At 35.6% G+C, this 24,681-nt stretch overlaps 1 protein-coding gene across 1 annotated transcript in view; it reads right to left on the reverse strand.

Annotated features, from left to right (window-relative positions):
* Positions 1 to 203: 203 nt before the first annotated feature.
* Positions 204 to 24,681, reverse strand: part of LOC144437651 (uncharacterized) — a 57,118-nt gene continuing 32,640 nt past the window's right edge. Inside the window, exons 24-45 of the mRNA XM_078126641.1 lie at positions 20,145 to 20,228; positions 19,147 to 19,398; positions 17,512 to 17,616; positions 15,419 to 15,481; positions 14,615 to 14,857; positions 13,949 to 14,191; positions 13,002 to 13,232; positions 12,233 to 12,316; positions 11,463 to 11,705; positions 10,848 to 11,015; positions 9,871 to 10,038; positions 8,409 to 8,744; positions 7,540 to 7,707; positions 6,649 to 6,900; positions 6,172 to 6,339; positions 5,640 to 5,891; positions 4,968 to 5,140; positions 4,334 to 4,408; positions 3,377 to 3,541; positions 1,909 to 2,137; positions 1,332 to 1,466; positions 204 to 625 (exon numbers count right to left, since the gene is read on the reverse strand). Coding sequence (XP_077982767.1) covers positions 422 to 625; positions 1,332 to 1,466; positions 1,909 to 2,137; positions 3,377 to 3,541; positions 4,334 to 4,408; positions 4,968 to 5,140; positions 5,640 to 5,891; positions 6,172 to 6,339; positions 6,649 to 6,900; positions 7,540 to 7,707; positions 8,409 to 8,744; positions 9,871 to 10,038; positions 10,848 to 11,015; positions 11,463 to 11,705; positions 12,233 to 12,316; positions 13,002 to 13,232; positions 13,949 to 14,191; positions 14,615 to 14,857; positions 15,419 to 15,481; positions 17,512 to 17,616; positions 19,147 to 19,398; positions 20,145 to 20,228 — 4,041 coding nt within the window. The 3' untranslated portion in view covers positions 204 to 421. The remainder of the gene's footprint in view (positions 626 to 1,331; positions 1,467 to 1,908; positions 2,138 to 3,376; positions 3,542 to 4,333; positions 4,409 to 4,967; positions 5,141 to 5,639; positions 5,892 to 6,171; positions 6,340 to 6,648; positions 6,901 to 7,539; positions 7,708 to 8,408; positions 8,745 to 9,870; positions 10,039 to 10,847; positions 11,016 to 11,462; positions 11,706 to 12,232; positions 12,317 to 13,001; positions 13,233 to 13,948; positions 14,192 to 14,614; positions 14,858 to 15,418; positions 15,482 to 17,511; positions 17,617 to 19,146; positions 19,399 to 20,144; positions 20,229 to 24,681) is intronic.

The raw sequence follows: 24,681 nt of genomic DNA on the forward strand, positions 1-24,681 counted from the left end.
AGCAAAAAAGTGAAAACATCTCTGGAGTCATTATTTCATCATTAATATTTATATTAAAATCAGATGGAATGTTTTAAACTTTGGTATAACTACGAGATTCCGTCACTGGAATGTCTAATATTAACCAATTTACAAAAATCTGCATTTAGCTCTAATGCAGTTTAGTTGCATTAATTTTGATCAGTTTTAAAATTATCCTGGGATATAATTTTTTTTTTTTTTAAATTCATCATCTGGTCACCCTGTTGATTTCATTCTTGAGACATGACATTTTGTTGTCAAGTTTTTCCATAATACTGTTATGCACTGTATTATACTGTTGTGCTATTTTCCAGGTGTTCCCCATTTAGACTTTGTCATTTCACGCTGCACGGAGAGTTCTTTTCCATATTACTGTCATACAATTTATCATACTGTTACACTATTTTCCAGGTGACCCCTGACCAGACTTTGTCTTTTCAATGTGCATGGAGAGTTCTCGGACTTTCTCTGACCAGTATTCACTGCTTTGTTGTAGCTGTATTGACAGCTCTCCCACTCTTTTGATCCAATAGGATTTATCCAAGACACTGGGATCAGCCACTCCGGCATCTTCCAATGCTCTGCTTGTCAAAGATGTTTGACTCTGTGGAAAATAGTAAAAAAGGACATCAAAATTAATTCACTGTTTTTGAACTGTCTAAATCTTCTGCTGGTTACATTGTTGAGATTTTCAGCAAAAAATGAGTGAGGTATGTTTATTCTTGAATAGGGACCATCATAACCTTATACCTTAAAAATATGTATGTTTCAGCTGTTTCAACGCTTGTATGAATTTTGGCAATGGAAAGCATAACATACATGCCAATACATTTTACTGACACATACAAACTACTCAAATTTGAATGCATTTTCCTTTCTATGACATATTTAAAGAGATGTATTTATGAACCCAAAAAGGGAATTCTATCATAAATGCATCAATTTTTGTTTATGTGCAATTGACGTGCACAAATATAAACAGTTGATTATACTGCTACCTACAGGTCAGTTGTAACAATGGAATTAGTCATTCTGATGAGGACTGCTGACCAGCCAGATCAAAATCCCAACATTCATTACTAAGTCGAAATACTTGTACATTATAACAGTGATGATTCAATTAAAAACACTGCTTAAAGGGCCATGATTCAATCCCAGGTTCTCATGCAAGTGCTATCTTATCAGTAGAGATAGATGGATCAGATAGGATCATTCTTTTGTTAAGGGCCACCTTTTTCTATAGCTGAGTCAGAAAACTGTTTTTATCAACCCAAATTGTAATCCTACTCCGACAATGACCTTTCACCAACCTTGGATGCTTTCAGCATTCCTCGTTCTAAGGCCGACGCATAGGCCGAGTCAGAAAGCCCACCAATGGACTCTAGATGCATGGACAAGTCACCATCTTTAGTTGGTGAACCCTGCTGGTGGTATCTTGCCTCAATCTGCCAAAAGATACGTCATGATTACCTTACAATCTATTACGATGGCGCATAGCGCCCTCTTGTGATGAAAAGGGTAATTGGTTCTGTGCTAAGCCAAACAAGAATGTATACAATGTCTTTGTCATGTTGATGTGTTGTATAAAGTTGGTAAAAATCTGTTTGGGACCAAAATGCAGTTATCAGAAGGTAGGAATGGTTGGGTTTACAAAGTAGTATAGTTTACAGAGAAAAAAAGTGTAAATTATAAACTATGGCTACAACAATTGTCCTTTTACAGTTATGCTGAATTGTGCAAATTTAACAGGGTACTTCAGTGCTTTTACATTTAGAACAATGTTAAGTGATAGTCATATCAACAAACATTCAACTTATTTAATATTGTTATTTTCTGGGTGTTCACCTCTTCTTGTTCTGTTTGAATATGGATCTAATATAACCTTACCTGTGCTTTGATGCCAATGATAGCCTGTTCCTTGCTTTGTAACTGTAACTGTAGACTCTGTTTTGTTGTTTTTTCACGGTCAACATCTTGACGTAATCTGAGATTTTCTTTGTTCAAGATGTTCAGTTGTTCGTTGAGTTGTTGGATGGAATCTACGTTGGCTTTTAGACGGAAATGTAAGTCTTCAATGGTTGCTACCTTTTCTGCCATCTCAAAGTCTTGGTCATGCCTTTTTGTAAGAAAAGAAAATGTCAAACACTTGAATCATGAATATGAAGTGGATGACAGCACTTACAAGGTTTTGGCACACTGAATCAGTATGTCGTACTGTAAACCAGGAAATTGTCACGAAAAGACTTATTTTCGCTTTTTTTTCGCCAGACCTCAAAAAAGCAAAAATAACTAATGACTAAAATGCCTTCTTGTACATGAACACGATGTACCGATCTGGTAATTACTAAAAAAAATTTGTCTTTGAGAACTGGTTGAGGACTGTAAAAACGCAAATATCTCGATTTACAGATTATAGAAACACCTGTCAATATGCCTGTATCAAATTCTGACACTCTAAGCATTCATCACGAGTTGTGTAATATAAATATAACAGAATCCTAAGATGTGTGAGTATCAGTATGGAGTGCTTCAGGTATTTGAATGAGATTGAGCTTGCAGTGTCCTCTACAGCTGTACTATCATGAAGTCATGAATACCATACAAAAATGAAACTAAATAAGAGCACTTAAGGGATCCTGGCATATTGAATATACATGTAATATATTGAAACATGGAAACATCTGTCAATCAATGATTGCATCAAACTCTGAAACTCTAAACTTTTATCACCAGGGGTGTAAATGATATGACAGAACCTCATGACGTGCACTTGCATGAATGTTGATAGTGTTCTCTGCAGTCATACTTTCATGAGTGTAGCAATTGAAAAATGTAGCAGAAAACACCACAAGCATAGGGTGCAAATACACTTAGTACCCACACACTGGCACTCAAGTGTCAAGGGCTTCTGTTATTCTTACATACCATCCGCTTATCCAAAACAGCACAACAAATTTTGTACAAATGTAACCGTGTGTTCACATGATTTTGCCTACATCATTGAACATATGCACACTTATTTACTTATTTGCATACATGTGTGCACTGCAGTGAAAATATCACTAGTATGCACACACACACACACACACACACACACACACACACACACACACACACACACACACAGATGCAAGAAATTACTGGTACTGTACATGCAATAAGTACAGTTACTTGACTAGGTAAACTTAGTCTAGTTGATAGACCCTCGGGCTATTCTTCTTACTTTAAAAGTGACCAAATGTCACCACTGAGGGCGCTAGCCCAGCCAAAAGTACTATCATGACCTTTCAGCTTTATACAACAACCTCCTGAAGTGCAGATCCCAGGTCTTACTGTAAAGATAAACTATACTTACTCATGTTCTTCAAGTCTACTCCTCAGTTGATGAAGTAATACTTGTTGTTGTGTGGAGTGACCCTGCAACGCTTTGAATCTCTCAGATTCAATTTTATATTGATCATTGTCACTTTGTATCCTTTGTAAGTGTTTCTGAAGAACTTCATTGTTCTCCATTAGTTGCCTAGCAACAAGAAACAAAACATAAATTCATATGGGTACTGTGTACTGTACCACATCATTTCTAAGAACGTCAAATGTACTTTACAAGTAAATTAAGAAAATATCTTTTGACGTATGGCCAGATTCTGTATTTACAAGTAGTACATGTACATGTATGAAGTCTTGACAAATGGCATAACTGAAAAAACATTATGACGATGAACATACAGCAGTTTGCCAAATAGTTTGAACACTTCGCTGAGACACATACTATTTTTTTTGAGTGAGACAACAGTAGATGGATATGAGATCCTTAGCAAAGCTGACCAGTCATCCCTACTGAGTGACACAATAGCAGCACACACACACACACACACACACACACACACACACACACACACACACACACACACACACACACACACACACACACACACACACACAATCAGGTACTAAGACATACACACAGCAACTGAAGTTTTGATGAAGACACACAACTTTACTCAACACCTACATCTGTGTTTACTAAAATAATATATACATCTGTAAATATTAACACTGACAAAACTGATGTTACTGAATCATTCTGTAACCAATGTCTTTGGTATGAAAAGTCAAATTTGAACAATATCAGTCAGAAGTATAAGGAATTCTTTGGGAGCTTTTGTTTTGAGGTAGGGAGACAAAGTCTACAAAATGTAAAACATGTGATCAAAAAAGCATAGTGGAGTCACGAATCCAGCAAGTTGACAGATAACTAACTGACAGATATCAAACGAGAAATGAAGTAGATTTAACCAGTAAAGACACTTACTCTTTTTCTGCTGTTAAGGCTCTGATAGCTTGACTTTGTTCTCTTATTTTAGAACCTAGTCTCTCATTGGCTTGTCTGTAAGAGATTTAAATAAGTCACATCACCATGGCAACAGACACACCATTCTTCAACTAAAATGTTTTCAGATTAACATTTCAAATTGGTATGTATTATATGCTAGTATAGGATATGGTGTATAACGTTGTGAGTCCATGTCATAGTGTGAGTCACCAGCATTGTTGCAGTTAATTGAGTTTTGAAGTCCTTGATGAAACATGTTTCAGAGAAAAACTTAGTTGGATGCTATCAGCCATTTGTGTACTCAGTTATTGCATTTATTTCATGATAAAAGAATGAGAGAAAGCCCTCTCACCCTGAGCTACTCTGGATACAAAATTAGGGTAACATAGTGCTAGATAGTAGATATACAGTTGATAAGGGTTGTAGACATTCTCCACTTGCTCTGACTCAGATAAATAAGATAACGGGCTGTTGACCTAATGATTCTCTGTGAACAAGGTGAAAGCTACACAGAGATTTTCAAAACTATGAGTAGTCTTTCTTGTTTTTTCAGTGAGTACTCATACTATTTATCAAAACTGATATCACAATACTGACAGGAGAGTATACTTACTTTTGTTCTTGTACCCATGTGTTAACATTAGCAACCACTAATTCACTTTCTTTGTGGAGTCTCTCACTGTTAGCTCTGGACTCTTCCAAGGCTGCCTTTAGTCTTTCACTGTCATCAGTGATGTTCTGGAATCTTTGTCGTACTACTGTAATATCTGCTTTCAATCGTTCACTCTAAAGTAAATTTAATATCACAAGATTTAGGGATAAATTTTCTACTGAATCTAGGACTAACACAAGATATATCATTTTGTCTATCCCAATCAATTGTCTGCTGCCAGACTTTTTTCACACCCATTCTTGCTTTCAAGCTTCCATTCCTCTCCCTTCTACCTTCCCTCTTACCCTCACTCTAAACACATACAAAACAGAGACAGACAGACAGACAGACAGACAGACAGAGACAGAATGATATAGGACATAGACATACACAACCACAGAGACAGAGACAGAGACAGACAGACAGACAGACAGACAGACAGAGACAGAGACAGACAGACACACACACACACACACACACACACACACACACACACACACACACACAAGCACACACATACTGCTTCTAATCCTACAAACACATTTACATCTATTGATAACAAAACCTACATTAGCCAAACACAAACACTGCACTATTCTCTTCCTACTGAAAATGCAAACTGTATTTGCTTACTTCATCTGATTTGTGTCTGAGCTTTTCCTGAGATGATGCCAGTTCAACTTTGAGTACAACAAGTTGTTCCTCTCTCATCGCCATCTCTTGTAGACTATGTCTATGCTGGTCTTGGGTGTGTAGAACTTTACTGTTCATTTCATGGAGACGTACTTCATACTGTTGGAGTTCTTCTTCACTCTGTCTGTTCAGGTCTGATACTTTCTGAAGTTCTTTTCTCAGCGTCCTCATCTTATCTTCATATATAGCAATCTACACAACAAAGATATTCCGTACAGGTCATTCATTTTTATTCTATTTATTTATTTATTTATTTATTTATTTATATATTTATTTATTTATTTATTTATTTATCTATCTATCGGATAACCAACGGGAGCTAGTCCCATTTATAGGCTCCTTTGGTTCAGTGTTAGTGCAGGAGGAAACCGGAGTACCCGAGAAAACATTTCCCCCAAATCAAAAAACGCATTTCAAAAATCTGTTCATATTCCTTGCACATCTTTAAATGGATTATTGGCAGTGTTCTTACCTCGTCTGACATCTTTTGACTTCTTTGCTCAGTTTTATTGAGATCTGTTTTCAACATGGCCGCAGTAGTGGCTCTTTCAGTCAGGTGGTCCATGGCTTCTTTGTGTTTGCTCTGTACCTCCGACAGCTCGGCTTTCAGTTCTTGCAGTTTGTGCTGAGTGGACAGCAACTAGGAGAAAATCAACACAAAACAAAACTGAGTGCAAATACAACAGGAAACGAAAATTGTAGACTTGACTGACACAAATAACATAACTGGATTTAGCCTTGGTTGCTAAAAAATCAACATCATGTTGACATATTTGACTAAGTTCTACTCTCAGAAGCAATAATTTGACAAACAAAATATTTTTGATGAATTACAGCCAAATATAGGGTCAAACTCACTCACTATATGTTCCTTGATTTACAGTCACCCTATTCCTTGACTTTGTCAACATTTCATTCCCTATTCCCTACAGTCTGATAACTCACTTACCTCTGAATGCTCTGCTCTGTACTGTTCCTGACTTTGCTCTAAATCACTTTGTAGCTGTGCTAAAGTTTCCTCATACCGACTGACTTCCTGTGAGTGATGTTTGTTCTGTTTATCTGCCGTCTCAAGATTCATTTTGGCGACTCGGAACTGACCGTCTTTCTCGGCCAGTTCTTCCCGCACTGATCGCAGTTTGTCATGCATTTTGTCGAGTTCAGACTGTAGGCTGGTAACCATGGCTTCTCTCTCACTCAGCTGGAAAATGTAAGGCGGGAACTTTATATAAATATGGTTATTAGTGATGAATGGTGATGTAGTGGGCATCTATGTTGCACTGCTGCCTGTGTGGGAGATAGGGCATGACTACCAACATGATGCACATGGTTTTAACTGGTGATGAAGCCTGAAACTAATAGGTGTTACATTTCAAATGACAACAAAGTAATTGTATCAATAAAGTCATGTGACATCATCATCATACTGATTAATTTCATTACATGTGATAACTCTGTTATTATCTTGTTAGTGTCATCATGTGTGATAGCCCCCTTATTGACTTGTTAGTGTCATGTGATAACCCTGTTATTGCCTAGTTAGTTTCATATGTGATAACCACATTACTGCCTTGTTAGTGTCATTATGTGTGATAACCCTGTTATTGCTTAGTGTCATGTGATAACCACATTATTGCTTTGTTAGTGTCATCATGTGTGAAAACTGTTATTGCCTAGTTTGTGTCATCATATATGATAACCTCATTATTGACTTGTTAGTGTCATCATGTGTGATAACCTTGTTATCACCTAAATTTGAGCAAATGTTATATTTTGGCAATCATTAGTCCAGAATGTCACCATATTATCATCACCATCATGCATGATAGCCCCTTATTACCTTGTTAGTTTCATTCTTCAGTTGTTTTTTATGACTTTCTACCTGGTCATTCATTTCACTTGTCACTTTTTTCTGGTGTTGTAGTTGTTTGTTCATATCTTGTTCTTTGTACTTGGCTTCTCTAAGTTCTTCCTGTAGTTGATGCAGTACTTGGTCTTGCTGTGACACCTGTGGAACGACAACAAGCCAGTTTTTGTATTAAGTTTTTGAAAGTTTGTTCTTTGTATTTGTATTTGTGAGATGAGGACAGAACAGTTCTAAGAAGAAGTTTATGAAAGTTGACAGTAATGTAATTATGGGACAAGACCAAGTCAGTCCTTGGTTAAGTTAATACAATGAGTACCACTGAAGTAAAGCACTTTCTCTATGTGCTAAATTGTTTATAGCATTCATATCAAGTGTAAAAATATACTGTTTCAATTGGTATATTTACAAGCTTAACATGTGGCCTTTCTAATGTGGTCAATTAGCAAATGAAAAAGTATACTTTTAGACTTGATATGGATGCAATAAATGATTGGGATACATACTGTTAGAAAATGCTTTGTTTTGGTGTTATGGGTTGCAAAATTTCTTTTTCACGTATGTTACTAACTTTAAATTGACAACAACTCAGTTCTAGGGGACTAATTATATTCACGTTGTGCCGTTAACTTCAACTACAAGCACACGACTATAAAGTAGATGACAATCTTTCTTACACACATTGTGTATTATAAGGAATTCTTGTTGAGGACCCACAAGTTGTAAAACCAGCATTCTAAGACTATTTTTGTAGACTAAGAACAGTTTCATCGCAATATTGCTATTACACGTAAAGGAGTCCTGTAATTTAATATGATTACATCTCGTTGTGTGAACATACTGACCTGATCTTGAAGAATCTTGACTTGGTCCCTAGCTGTGACGAGTTCTAACTCCATTTGATGTGAGCTTTGTTGAAACTGTAAACCTTCATGTATACTTCTTTGAAGTTCATCTTTTGATGTAATCAGCTCTTTCTTCATCTTGTCCAGCTCTATTCTCTGTTCTTCCAGTCTTTCATCTTGTTGTTTATATTTGCCTTTGATGGCTTTCAGTTCTGACTGTAGTTTTCTATTGATCTGTTCGTGTCGTACAACCTCTGTCACTCGGGTACTGAGTTGTTCCTGTGTTGTCTGTAGACTGCTCTCCATCAGCATAATCTTTTCTTCATGGTGGGCAAGCTGTTGGGAATTATAGCAAGAATTTGGGAAATCAGAATCGGATAAAACTTAGGAGACAAAAAAAACATAACTTTACCAACTTCTTACAATTCACGAAGAGAATATATTAGTGTGAGTAATGGACAAAGTACAAAATGAGAAATTACAAACGTTTTAACAATGGTTTAACCTGCATGGCTTGCTAAAATGTACATACATACATACATACATACATACATACATACATACATACATACATGCATGCATACATACATACATGCATACATACATGCATACGTCATACATACATACATACACACACATACATACACACATACATACACACATACACACATACATACATACATACTTACATACATACACACATACATTCATTCATGCATACACACACACACACCCACACACATACACACACACACACACACACACACACACACACACACACATACGCACACACATAAGGATTCCATTTTATTGCGAACATGGGTAGTCTTGGTCTATTCCATTGTAACCCACAAATAGAAAACTAAAACAGTTCTGCTGTGGACTGAACATGACAATTTGATAACATATTTATATAACAATTTGAATTTATTTCCACTTTATGAATTTTTTTTTCATTTATTTATTCATTTTTCTTGCCTAAAATTGATTACAACTGCTGACATTGAAGCATTGATGAACAGGAACTGTTACAAACTAGGAAAGTAAACAAATGAATTGGATTAATAACACTTGGTTCAGCATGTTGGAACAGTATAGACTTGTATTACACACCATGGTTTGATATGAACAGTGTTATGGCCTCTTTTATGTTTACATGAATTGCCAGGGGCTACTGGAAATTTGTTTGTTAATGTGAATTATTATGTAAAGAGGCTATACAACTATTCTTATAAAATGATGAAATGTAATATAAGTCTGTGTACTTCTAAAATGGTGTGTCAAGTATTTTTAATCTAATTCAGTTGTTTATTTCCCTGTTGTAACAGGTTCTATTCCGATTGTTTTCTGTATATTTATGTTCATATTGTACAAGGGGGTCGGTGGCCTAATGTACTGAATAAAGTACTAATCCTTGAAAGGAGAATCGATTAGAAAGAATTATAATGTGTGTCAGACTGACCTCCTGGGCACAATCTCTGTACTGCTGTCTAGCTTCAGTAATGTCTTCCTTCAGTCGTCGTATTTCACCCTGTAAATGAGCATTCTCATTATCTGCTTGACGTTCCAATGCCTGGAGGTGTTGTATTTCCATCTGTGCTTCCCTTAGAGCAGCTTCTAGTCTCTCAATCTGTCAATAAAACCAATAACGTCACAGTTACTCAAGGGTTTATCTACATCGCTCTCCTGTCACAAAAGATCCCATTAGTTGCTAAGCAACAAGAAAGTGTGCTTCATCAATCACATTATCAGCTGACTATGTCATGTTATCATTTTGTCACTGTAAATCCAATCTGATTAAAATCTGATGTAGATGTCGGCTAATCGTTCATTGTTATGTATTTTACATCGGTATTTTTGCTTGAATTGACCTTTGTATTACATGTTTATGTCTTGGTCCTGATGACCACATCTAGTAGATTGCTGTAAATCATGATACCTTTTTCAAGCACTCTCAAATGTTTTTATACACCCCACAAAATTCCTGCCCTTTGGTTGACAACTGCCGAAATCTCCAGTCTTATTTTAGTACTTTAATATGTCAACTGAACTGTAGATACTCCCTGCCATAAAAAAGTCTGACAGACAGAATATGTAGATACTATTTTTCAAAATTTTACTATTCAGTCAAGGAAAATCAAGTGACTTAAGGGGCCTTGTTACTATGACTCAAAAGACAAAAAGTGACAGTAGTTTCCTGCTGGATGAAGACAAATTTTGGGAATGATATAATTATACCTGCAAAGACAAAATTTATGAAATATCAAAATTAATATCAATTTTTCGAAATTATGACTGATACTTATTTTGAGCAGCACAAACCCAATGATGTAGATGGTCATTGTTGCGATGTAGAATAACCAGGGTATATATAAATCTCATTTTTTTGTTAGAACTATATGTTCAGTTTTGGCTTGAGTGAGTTATAAAATAATTTACCTCATCCACTTTTGCCTTGATGTTATCCCTTGCGGATGACAAATCTGATTCTGACTTGGCAAGATTTCCATTTTTCCTGGTTATTTCTCCTTCAAGTAGTTGATTTCTTTCTCTGGAGTCCATCAGATCAGCTTCTAGACGGCTTGCTTGTTCCTCTAGTTTGAAGAGCTGGAATTTGTATTGATAATAATGAAATGAATGAAGATTGAAACAGCATATGGATGTATATATACAAGACATGGCTTGGTTGGTTAAAAACTTGATTCTTTGTAAGAATACTAGCAAGAAACTCTTGTCTATAATATCATCAGCATAAGTTTATTTATATTGTCAAAGAGTGTATGTGTGAATTATCCAAGTGTCCATGTCTGGAGAGAATCTACCTCTACAAAGTTTGGTCTACATTGAAACCATAACACATGCAATACAATAAGAAAACTATGGGCCGAGTATTCATGTCTGACTTCTATTCACTGTTGATCTTCACATCTGTGGTTTTAAGTCTGTCAAATTCATAATGTGTATACCCTGTCTTGTGTTTTTCATGAAACACTTTCTGACACTTTCTTGCCACTTTGTTCTGTTCTAGATGTGAGAACAAATTCAATGTCTTACTTCAGTCTTGTGTTTTTGATGTTGTGATGCGAAATTCAGCTGGAGTTGTTTTAATGTCTGTTCAAGTCTCTGTACTTCTTTGGAAGCACCGTTTCTTTGTTCTTTGACGTTCTTCAAGTCATCAGTCAGTTCAGACACCGTGGAATGTAGTTCTTCCATCTCTTGTTCCTTATGTTCTTTATCTGCTTGTAGTTCTCTCAGATCATCTTCAAGTTGCCTTATAAAATCATCTCTATCTCTCACCTAGGAAATTTAGAATGATGAACAAAAGTCAAGATATGCTATCAGAAACCCCCCCCAAAAGATTACACAGTTTGGCCACTAGGGGCAGTCTCGTCCTGGATATAAGGAATGTGCCATATTCCATTTATCAGAAAGACAAAAGATTTCATAGTTTGGCCACTAGGGAATGCTTTTATTTTATAAACTAGTTTTGGTTCATTTCTAATAGTTGTAATCAGAGTTTTGTAGTATCTTTCACTTTTGGGATGGGGTAAGGGTAGGGTGTGTGTGTGTGTGTGTGTGTGTGTGTGTGTGTGTGTGTGTGTGTATGTGTGTGTGTGTGTGTGTGTGTGTGTGTGGATGTTCTGATATCTCACCTATGAAATAACTACTGTTGAATGGAAGTCAACATAATGTATTTTTTCATTTTAGAAACATCTTAATCAGTTGTCTTTGGTCATATTTACTACTTGTCAACTCGGTTTATAGGACTCTCCAGTTTGTCTAGGGTTTCCTTGACAACAGCACCCAACTAACATCATACTTACCTCATCAATAGTGTGTTGATGGTTTTCTTGATATGACATCAAGTCAGCATGTAAGTGTCTGGCTTTCTCTTCATGGTGGCTTGACTGCAAAGTAAGACAAAGAAAGGATGACTCACTGATATGCAATATTAGTTACAAGGGTTTACAAGTGGAATCCTTTAGCAAGCCAGGAGAAAATTTAGCAAATTAGATGAATAATAATTTTGGAGAGGAAATAGATGATCGCAGCTGATTTTTACTTCCTTATATTACTGTATAGTGCTGCAACAATGTTATCAGTCATTTAATGAAAGCCTACCCAGTAAACATCAAAGTGATGTGATGGTGAAATCTCCAAGATGAGTTCATTGCTATCGATATATGTGAGTGGTTACTGAGAAAGCATCTCAAGTTCAACACTACCAATGCTTGTGATTGGTTACTGAGAAAGCGTGACAAACTCAACATTGCCAATTGAATGCTTGTGATTGGTTACTGAGAAAGTATATCAAGCTCAACACTGTCAGTACTTGTGATTGGTTACTGATAAACCATGACAAACTCAACACAGTCAAGGCTTGTGATTGGTTACTAAAAGAGAGTGACAAAAGGTCACTATGTTCAATATAAGTGATTCGTAACTGATTGCAAGACAGATCTTCACATCCAATTAAGTCTGGAAGACTTTCAAGTTCAGTCTACCTAACTACTTGTTCAAACTACTATCATTTTACTCTCTTTTTTCTTACATTTGGTTGTCATAAGTATAATACAAAGACAACACACATACCTCTTGTTGCCTTTCAAGCAGCTTCCCTTTCAGATTAGTGATAACTTCTTCACAATGTATAACTTTCTCTCTGGTAATCTGTAAGTCTTCTTGAGTTTTATGTACATCTTGTGTCAATGCATCAACAAGTTCATCGCATCGCTGTACTTGTCTCTGTTTGTCTTTCAGTTGCTGATCTAAATTAGCAACGTCCGACTTCAGTTTTCCCAGAGATTCATCTTTTTCGTTTATCTGAAGTACAAAACACATTTATGAGGGATAAGTTGAGTTCATATGTTTATGCATCACACAGCTCGCAATACAAAGTTAAATGACAAATGTTGGAGAAACCACTGTACATTAAGGTGTCCCGACAACTGACACTATACTTTGGCTCTGATGCAAAAAATAAAAAAATACATTAAAAACTCAGCAGAAGGGAAGAAATGATGTCACAAACCCCCTGTATTTAGTCGGAGAGTATCATGATTGACAAGAGCTTATATTATGTAATAAGTCAAATAGTACACAGTATTCTTCTGACAACAGTTGATAATTCTGTATTATGAATGCAAAGCCCCACCATTAATGCAAAAACTTGAATTTTTTTTGCCTCTTTTAAACTATTAATACTGACTGACCAATCATATTTAGGGTGGTATTATGGGGCATGATTACAACAATAAACTCTTACATGTACAACAAGTAACACTGAAGTAAACCACTTCCTCTATGTGCTACACTCATTTATAACATTCATATCAAGTGTAAAAGTATACTGTTTCAATTGGTTTATTTACAAGCCTAGCATGTGACCTTTCTAATGTGGTCAAGTAGCAAATGAAACAGTATACTTTTACACTTGATACGGATGCTATAAACAATTGTGGTACATACAAAAAAAAAAGCTTTCCTTTGGTGTTATGGGTTGTACTTGGAACTCTGGAAAAAGAGAGAATCATTAGTACCTTGCAGTTTGCCTGGGATAATCTTTCCTCTAAATTCTGAATACTGGACGATGAGTTTGTTTCTAACTTTCCAATCTGTGCAACGCTCTGACTGTAACGGCATCTCAGGTTTTCAATGTTCTTCTCGTAGTCATCAATTTTATATCTGGCTTGTTGCAGTTCATTTTCTAATATCATGACTTTCTGTCTAGTGTCTGCCAAGGCTTTGTCTTGGTGGTCAAGAGTCTGGTTCTTGTGGCTGATCTAAAATACACAAAAAAATATGACATATTCCGTTATTGGAAAAACAAAAGATTGCATAGTTTGGCCACTAGGAGTGCTGTTTGGCAGAAGCTTTTGGAAGAGGGCCATGATACTTGACTACTATTATCCTTCTTAGAATACATCATCATTTCCCAGTTTTTTCTGGCATGTTGGTGACATACTCAACTACTGTCTGTTTCAGTAAATAGCAAGACATATACAGTACAGTAGATTTCTAGCATACATTTTTCGGACTTTGTGTATATATGCAATATCTAAAATACAGCGCAGTCATATCCACACCACCATGGCACTGCTATCACCTGTTTGTGACCTACAGCATGCTGCAGTAATAGTTTGATTTTACCGAGCTCGCTGAAACTAAAGGTGCCACAGTTGTACTAGATAAAGATGTGAACGTACCTCACTCATGGCTGATTTATGTAAATCTTGACTTTTGTGTAAATCACCCGACAAGTCATTAATTCTATCTTTCAATTGGTTATTCAGAATATCGCTGTCAGTCAGTCTGACGTTAGAGTCATTTAGTTCCTCTTTCAGTTGTCTTATTTCTTCATTCTGTATCTTCAGTTCTTGTTGGTAAGTGTGTCTTGTAGTCTGTAGTTCTCCTTTCAAGTCATCAACTGCTCTACTGTGACTGGTTATCTGAAACAAGACGTGAAATATACGCATGTTACTTCTTATCTTTGTTTATCGTTGTCCTTGTCGGCAGTCATTATCATTATTGTGAAAATGACAACACAATAACATACACCTACGCAAATATACCTAACAAGATCACATCTATCAATCCACCCAGCCACCCACCTACCCATCCATCCAATCATCCATCAATCCACCCACCTAACCACCCAGTCATATGCATCTACTCACACACACACACACACACACACACACACACACACACACACACACACACACACACATGCACACACACATACACACATGCGTGCATGCACGCACACACGTGAGTATGTACGTACGTACGTACGTACGTACGTACGTACGTACGTACGTACGTACGCACGCACGTACATACGTACATACATACCAACATACATACATACATACATACATACATACAAACACATAGATACACATTAACATTGATATTAGCATACATACAATGATTATACATACACGCACACACATACACATACACAATTACACACACACACACACACATATATGTACACATAGACATACCTCTTGATTTGATATCTGCTGATCATGGTGCATATTTTGTATGGTGCGTTCATCTGTAGCCATCTATCAAATAAATGCATTCAATTTTTGAAAGTGTAATAGCTAAAGTTTAACATTCTAAATTCTAAAGTTACTAACGACAACTACATTGACAAGATGATGTATTGTGAATATGCATTGAGAATGAATATGAGAGATAGAGGATTTATAAGGTAATAATTATCAAATATAACATGTACTCACTTGTAATGCAGGGTATACGGTACGATCATTTATGATTAGGGCTTACCTGCTGAAGTGTATATGCTGTGTGGGCATTACATGTATGTGTATGTGTATGTGTATGATTGTGTACGTGTATGTGTATGTATGTGCATGTGTATGATTGTGTATGTGTATGTGTCTAAGTTTTGTTTGGGTGTGCAGTGTATGTTGTGTGTGTGTGTGTGGTCTGTCTGACTGACTGTATATTCGTTTTATATGTATGTTGTATGTGGATGTGGATGCGTGTATATCTTCTGTGTAGCTGTATGTATGTATGTATGTATGTATGTATGTATGTATGTATGTATGTATGTATGTATGTATGTATGTATGTATGTATGCATGCATGCATGCATGCATGTATGTATGTATGTATGTATGTATGTATGTATGTATGTATGTATGTATGTATGTATGTATGTATGTATGTATGTATGTATGTAACATATGTACGTACGTATGTATGTTGTGTGTATTTGAGTGCTTTTGTAGTTTGTATTGGTAAGTGAAAATTCCATCAATTAATCATAACCTGTAGATGTACAAGGTCAACCAATCTACAAACTTGCAATAGGAGGGTTTCAAGACATAGTCTGAACTTTACGGAAATAGCCAGTTTTCTTTCTGGTTGCCTGTACATTACTACCTTGTATCGAAATGTGTCAATAGATAATTGTACAATGCAAGAAGCTATAATTCCCATTGAAACCATCACCATCAAATTGTACATGCAGGAAGCTCTAATTCGCTAATTCCCATTGAAACCATCACCATAAAGCCAAATAAAAATTTGATATACCTTACATCCTTTATGAGATAAAATAATCACAGCAATGAATGAACAGAGTGTGTGGGACATAGTGTGTCTAGTCATGTCTTACCTGAGGTTTGCACCTACCAATATCAACCTACACAGAGTAAACTTTCTAACAGCTAAGATGAGGAGAGACAGATTTTTGTACAAAAGGGAAATGACTATGAGGGAATTTACCATGAATGAAATTCAAGTGATTGTATGTAGAGTGAATTCAACACATTTTATGTGATATTCTTGACTAAATCTATGACAGTGGAGTTCTCGGCTAACTAAGATAGACACACACTAAAACTATTGTTGTGACATGTTGATATACACCATTGGATGGACATTGGTTTAATTACACTCACAGAAGGGTGGTGTTTCTGATAGCAAGTTTTTTCTCAAGTGACTAAACAATGTACTTTTTTGAAGACTTTCAGAGTTTACACTATCTTGATTACAGGGTGATTATATCTGCGCAGCAAAGGCACAGCTATCGCCAAAAATGAGTAATCTACCACACTGAACAACAATAGTTTAAGTTTGTATCTCTCTTAGCTGAAAGCTTGGTTTCCACAGCAGTATTATTTTTTTTAAAAAGAGATAACCTGAACAAATATACACTACATGAGAAATCAGCAGAATGAAATATTGAAAATTTAAAAAATTTTGATATGGATCCTTCTTACTGACAGTTTCAGAAGTTTAAAATATCAGTTTTGACAAAAAATACTCAAAAATCATTTTCAAATAAAAAAGAAAGAAAGTAAAACTGATATCATTTTGAAATTCGCTAAACAAACGCAAAAATGTAAAATTTCAAAAATAAATTTCATAGAGAAATAAAAAATACCACAAAAAAAAACCTCCCCGACCCTAAATAACCCCAATGTATTATACAATAGTATAGGTAGATAGAGAGTTGACATTGAGAGGTGCAACAAACCCAGGGAGGAAATGAAATCCAAACCATGTCTCCACAAAACACGTCACAAAAACTTGACACATTCAGTAAACAAATAAAACAAACCTTGTGTTCATTACTTTCCAGTAAATCTTTTAAGTTTTTCATCTCAGCTAGTGATTTTTTCAGTTGAGTTTGAAGTCGTTTGACTTCTTCTTCTTGCAATTTCAGCTGGTCAGTGAAGAAGACAGAACAGATTACGATTGGTCAGTTATAAAAAAACACCCGCCGACCAAATATAACCTTTGACCCCCACAGTTTAAAGTTCAGTATGTTAATTAAGGTCAGTCAAATAAACTCCACCCCTCATCATTTTAATATCTGGTGATATGATAAGGGATTCACCTGTCTTTTGATTTTCATAAAGTAGGAGATGTCGGAGTAGATTGTAGATCAAGAAAGAAAATTGTCTTGAATGGTTGTTAGTATGAGATGCATTACAACAAGGTAATTTCAAAAATCCAGCAAAGTACTAATTTTCAACATCGTCCTTGCAACCATGAGAGCCACAACTCATGGAGAGGTAGCCATCATATATTGAGACAACTTGACAAATATTGATGATGTCATCAGTTTTGTCGTACTGACGAGCCATCGTACATGAAGACAACACATATTAGTGATGTCATCAGTTTTGTTTCACTAAGAAGCCATCATATGTTTAAGACAACACATATTGGTGAAGTCATCAGTTTTGATATACTGAGAGGTCATCATACATCACAACAACACATATTGGTGATGTCATCAGTTTTGCTGTACTCAGAAGCCATCACACATCACGACAACACATATTGGTGATGTCATCAGTTTTGTTGAACTCAGAAGCCATCACACATCACAACAACACATATTGGTGATGTCATCAGCTTGATTGCACTAAGAAGCCATGATAAATCAAGACAACACATGTTGGTGATGTCATCAGTTTTGTAGCACTAGAATGTAGTAACTTGGTTGGTATAAATCTTGATCACACATATCACTTTGTGTTTTCTTCTCTCAGCTGATCAAAAAGATTGAAGTCTTCTAAGAAGTCATAGATTCATACTGAGAATTTAATAGGTCCTTTATTTGATACTTTGCTGCATCATGAAAATACCTCAACTATCGAGAGTTAATTGTTAGTACCGTAAGTGACTAAGAGAGATGACAGATAAACAAGTATCAAACCTTCACTTATATACTTATCACTATACAGCAGTAGTATATTAAAAGACACATTAAATTTGTTAGAAATCAAGTAGCATACATCAATATAAAATCAAGACTCAAAAATTAAGGTGATGTTTTGGACAAACAACAAAATATTATTTCTGAATTAAACACATAACAGGAGTATCCACATTTTTTTTTATCAATTGTCTGACTGTACAATTTCTTTGAAAAAATAGCAATTATTATAATTTCAAGGATAAAAATGAGTTAGTGTGTATCTATACTTTCTTGTGCATTTGGAATATGACTTTTTGTGTGGCAAAGATTACATATTTTAAGACTGGAAGTAGCCTGATTTTTATTCATGTTTTTGGCTTACAGGCAGTATAATATAATCAAATTGTTAGGAAGGTGTTGAGTCAAACTGTTCAAATCAGTTGTGATTGGTCACAATTGTTCTCCTATCAGTCTTATCATGCATTTGTAGGGTACAGTTATGTCAAAGGTCAAGCCATGTCAAAGGTCATGTGTTCACCACCTTACCTCCTCTAAATTACCAGTGTATTTTTGCTGTGTTGTGTCGAGATCAGTTTGTAGTTTCAACACTTGGTGATCACGATTTCCAACTTCTTTTTGACAAGTTCTGTGTTTTTCTTGAGTTATGGTCAACTCTAGTTCCAGGTGTTGGACTTGTTCAGCGAGGTGAAGCAGTTCATCTGCATCTCTGCGTGTCTGTGATGTTAGTCTGGAGTTCTCTTCTCTCAGTCTTTCTACCTGTTCTTCTTGTTGAAGAACCTATATTCAAACAGATGGTAAAAGTTGCCAAGTTTAAAATGGCAGTATTAACTGAACATATGACCCATTTGACATGGGTAAAACATAACTCCTTGATTCAACTAGTCTACATTTATGTTAATACATGCCTTCAATGGCCTTAAAAACCATCTTCTGAGCATCAGTAAAGTTGATGACATAATACTAAGGATTCCTCTGATATTTTGTATACATAAAACTAAATTATGACGGTGAAATGTTACCCTAGCTGGTATAGAATTGTTTATCCTGAATACCAGGTCTGAGCGTTGTCATTAACACGTGATGGATAAATAGTACTCTGGTAACTGAGTCTTCGGTTTACAACGATAGACACAAATTAAAACTATTGTCACAACATGTTGATAAAACAGTGATAAGCGATTGAATGGATGTTGGTTTAATTATAGTCTAAGTAGTGTGGTTCTCTGTAAGCTAATTCTGTAAACTTGCAGTGTACTGTTTTGAATCTTCCACTGTTTATACTATCTTGATCACAGGGTGGTTAGGTTCACACAACAGAGGAACTGCTATCACCCACTTGTGTAGTCTACCACATTGAAGAACGATATATTTACTTTGCACCCATCTTAGTAAACTGAAGGCTTTACTGTACCAGAGTCATATGTTTCAGTTATCAAAATACTATAAAAATGACCCTCTTCCTTCCATGTATAAACTAAGCCTATGCCCCTCTAAATTTGAGATAGTATAATGCATGAACATACCTCATCATAACACGCTGTGTATTGAGACTGGGACTCAGCCAAGTCTTCTTTCAATGACTTTATGGCATTCTCCTTTGCAGTAAGCTGACAAAATGAAACAGAGAAAATATTGCATGATTCTGTTCAGAAAACTGATAAAATGTAACACAGAAAAGACATGACTGAGAAGATAGAAGAACTGTATGGAAACACATAATGTAAAGGGGCAGACTCTCTTTATTTTGAAATTGATCCAAATACCGGATGACAAATCAGAAGAGATGGATAAAGATGCTACACTGTGTTGAATTGAAGGAAATTATATCTGAAAAGGAGTGAAATAGTGTAATCATATTGAATATTGCATTTCAACTTATCTCTGGCAATCCAAAGTTGCTGTAACGGGAACTTCATTAATAATTTTTGCTCTTTTTCCAACATGTCTATGTAACAGCCAACACAAATAAAGGGGCAGCCCAGTAAACAGAGGGGCGATACACCCCCCTCAAATAATCCCTCATGGGGAACATGAAGCTGTTGTACTTACTACAGCATATATTGTGACTATGTGATCAAACCCACACATCCAACCAATTGGGTTAATACTTGATTCACAACTGTTTACATACAGACATCAAGCAAGTGTACACAATACCATAAACGATTAGTGAAGAGGTAATTTAGCTATGGATGATGGATTGAACAGTTCCTGGTAAAGGTTTGGTGGAACATGCAAAAAGTGTGAAAAGTTACGTAACAGTAACTGAGAGTTTTAAAGCCTACATCAACCCATTCCTTTATTAATTACAAGTGAGAATGTATTAAAAGTCCTTGATATTCACTTTACAACACAATATTTACCTATATGCACACATGTACAAAATATCACAAAGTGAATAATACAGCAAAAGTAAAGCAGATTTTGTGTTAAACCGAGTTTTTATTTATTTCATAATAAATAAACGTGCAATAATTAACCTGTATATAACATACAATACAGTGTAAAGACACCATCAAACCTTATAAATGTTTTGGATTGACATTATATATGTTATATATTACATAAACCATTATATACAAAGCAAACATGCATATTTAAATACTTACAGAAATGATCCGTTTAATGGTAATAAGCTTCAGTCTGTTATTTTGTCATAATCTGCCAAAACGTTATAACTATGCACAGCCCCCCTCCCCATCATTCACAGTCATGGTGAAGGTTGAGGGGATCTGGTGGTTTTGATCCCAATGGGGGATGGTGAGGTTCTAGTTATTATGTTTGTTTGTTTTTTTAAAAAGAGCATGAAGATGATGTGTGCACAGTCCCAATGTCCATGAATAAACAGATTTACATTTCATGATGACTCAAAAATTTGCTCTACACCATAATTCCTGATAAAACATGTACAATCATTAATTTCTAGTATTTGTGGAGTAAATGTGTTAACGCTAACTACATTGGAGCAGATACAAACCAATAAAATAAATCCACATATCACAGTTTTAGTACCACTCTGATGAAATGTCATCTGTCTACCCCTACACGTACACAGTCTGCATCCGATTGATGGCTTGTCCTAAAATAGCCTACAAATCCGTCTGTGCATCAAAACTTTAAACATGCAACACCTGTCTGTCTGACATTTTAAAAAGTAAATGAAGTAATTTGGACAGGTAAATTTGAACAGATTGAACACCCCTAATATATTAAATTTGCCCTTTGAAAAGACAAACAGCTACATTTCCTCTCCTACTTCACAGGAGTCACTCTCTTTGACCATGAAACAATTTACCCCAATTCTCATCCATATGGCCACTTTAATATCCTAGTCAATGCATGCTGTGAATTTGAAACATTTTCTGTGGTCGACAATTAAGCTAATTGAGCTGTTAGGAAGGAATTGAGATCCAAATAGCATTTAATGGTGATGTATATAGTTTACAGTAAATAGTATGTTACTTAGTGTTCAACACATTAAAGAACAAATAATTTTATGAACAACAAACACATTTTAATTAGCAATATCACTTTAATCCCTCTATCCCTCTATTTTTAAATTTTTTTTTGGTATTTTGTGGTTTATCAGTACTTTTCACCTACTGTACCATTTGTTACAATTCATGCTACTACAATAGTACGATATACATGTATAGCCAATATTTCCCTGATGTTGTATATTCTTGTCCCAAGTGAAAATACCTGAAGTTGCAAACTTTTTGTACATAGACTACTATAATTCTAAATTTTAGGACCCATGCAAAAAATTCTTGACCCTGTAAACTTTTTTCTAAACATTTGGCAAATAATTGCCTCGTTACTTTGCAACACAAGCTGTAACTGAAGACCCATTTTCAGCTAAGGTTAATTTACAAAAATACTCAAGTATACCATATACTAAAACTTACTAGGGGTATATCAGCATTAACACTGGGTGCTACAGGTGACCTTAAAGTATGCACACAGAGGTTAGGCAACCAAGGTCGAAGCATTTACTTTTTTTTGGTAACCAAAATATTATGTCATAATTAAATATTATATGTCATATTTGAACACCTATTAGCTGCACCAGTGGCTAGACAAATAATTCATCTTAAGTAGCTGGAATATAAGGATGTATGACATAAAAGTAACAAGCAAAAATAATACTGACTATACAGACTGTGCCCCTTTAATGTCCAAAAGTAGATAATGCCATGTTTTTTCATTCTCACAAACCAGAGCTGTTATTTCTTCCGCAACACTGCGAAATAAGACAGTGCTGTGGTTTACGACGAATTGCTTTTTAAAAATTGAAGTCCATGGTAGATTTAATCACCCTGATTTTGTAAACTCAATTTTCCCAAAAAATAATGTTACATCTAAAACAAGTCTTCTCTGTTCCACGACATAGCCCCCAACACTACTATGATGATAATTGGTGTCTAAAAATATGGTCCTACAATTTGCTGGCAAGTTCATAACTTATAAAAGTCCATAGCTAACTCTCTATGTTTCTACTCAGTTTCTGCATCTTTGTTATCATCTGGAGTTTCGTACTGATCCCCTATCATCTTTAGAACTCCTGTTGCCAAGACAACCTTACATCGTAAACTGACCATATCTAACAACTACATATCAGTCAAGAAAGACATAAAAAGCGAAGAAGCAAACATGTCCACATTAATGGCAGCAAAGTAAAAGAAAAGAAATGAAAAGAAAAAAAAGTTAGTAATTTTCATAGCGAGAGAAATGAAAGAAACGTTAACACAGTGAATGTCTTGTCTTGTCTTTGCTACAGATACTTTTACTACTCAGAACAAACTAGTTTTCATATTTATAGACATGCACGTAATGAATACATATTCTATTTAACTGAAAGATAGACAGAGAAGGAATGAGTAACGAGCCCATGCATGTTTACTCATAGCTAAGAAGTGACCAAAATGGTCTACACATACAAAACGTGCCTACATATAAAAGGAGTCGAATCACCATAATTCATGCATACCGTCCACCATTATATTAGTACAACCAACAAACCACCACTGTGACAATGAAAACAGCCAATATTTGAGACATAATATTGTATATCACCATTTGAAATCAATGGCTAGTGACCCCTAGTTCTCTAAAAAAAAAAAAGAAGTCATTCAAAACCAAAATGACCCTCTAACTCTCTGAAACAAGACAAATGACCCCCCAACCTTTCAAAACCAATGTAACCCTCTAACTCTGAAGGAACAAACAATTGACATCCCTGATTTCCAATACCAATGAATGAGACCCTCTAACTCTTGGAAATGTGACAAATAAAATGTTGACTTTACAAATGTATAGAATAATGACAAAATTAAATATCTTTAACCTTTCAAAACCAATGACTGGTGCCCCCCCCCCCCCAACTCTTGAGCCCTTAACTTTCAAACTAATAATCACAGGAGACCACCTAACTTTAAAAAGTAAATAACAAGTGACCCATAAGCTCATGACAAGTGACTGCTCAAAATTATTGCCAGCTCATAATACTCAACGATCTGTTAGCTCATAACACTCAAAACAACGATCACTCAATAAGATCAAAACATATGACCATGGACCCCCTGAAGTATGTAAAAGCAAATCAAATGGGACAAAGCAAAGTGGCTTTCAATGAAAGTCAATAAGTGCAATCTATCTGAATTACCATTGTCTATTTTTAACCCTTTCTACAGTTGACCACAGGAAACTCTTTATATGTGCTAACATTGAAGTACTGTGGTGTGTTGTTGAGATGATATTGACACCCTCTACAGTTGACCACAGGAAACTCTTTGCATGCGCTTTCATCAAAGTACTGTGGTGTGTTGCCGAGATCATATTAACACCCTCTGTGTTAGATCTATGATAATATATTGAAAGACTCTGATTTGATCACCCAATCGAATTCATTCAACATATTCTTCAAGGCCAATATTGATTAAAATCTGGATTTGAAAAAAGCTGGCAGGAAAAGTTTATCCTGGACAAAAGGGTGCTCTTATTTGATCATAATAGTTCCACTGATGGTAATCCAAGACCATGAGATTCAAACATTACCAT

The sequence above is a fragment of the Glandiceps talaboti genome, chromosome 7 (genome assembly GCF_964340395.1).
Source record: "Glandiceps talaboti chromosome 7, keGlaTala1.1, whole genome shotgun sequence".
NCBI classification, from domain to species: domain Eukaryota; kingdom Metazoa; phylum Hemichordata; class Enteropneusta; family Spengelidae; genus Glandiceps; species Glandiceps talaboti.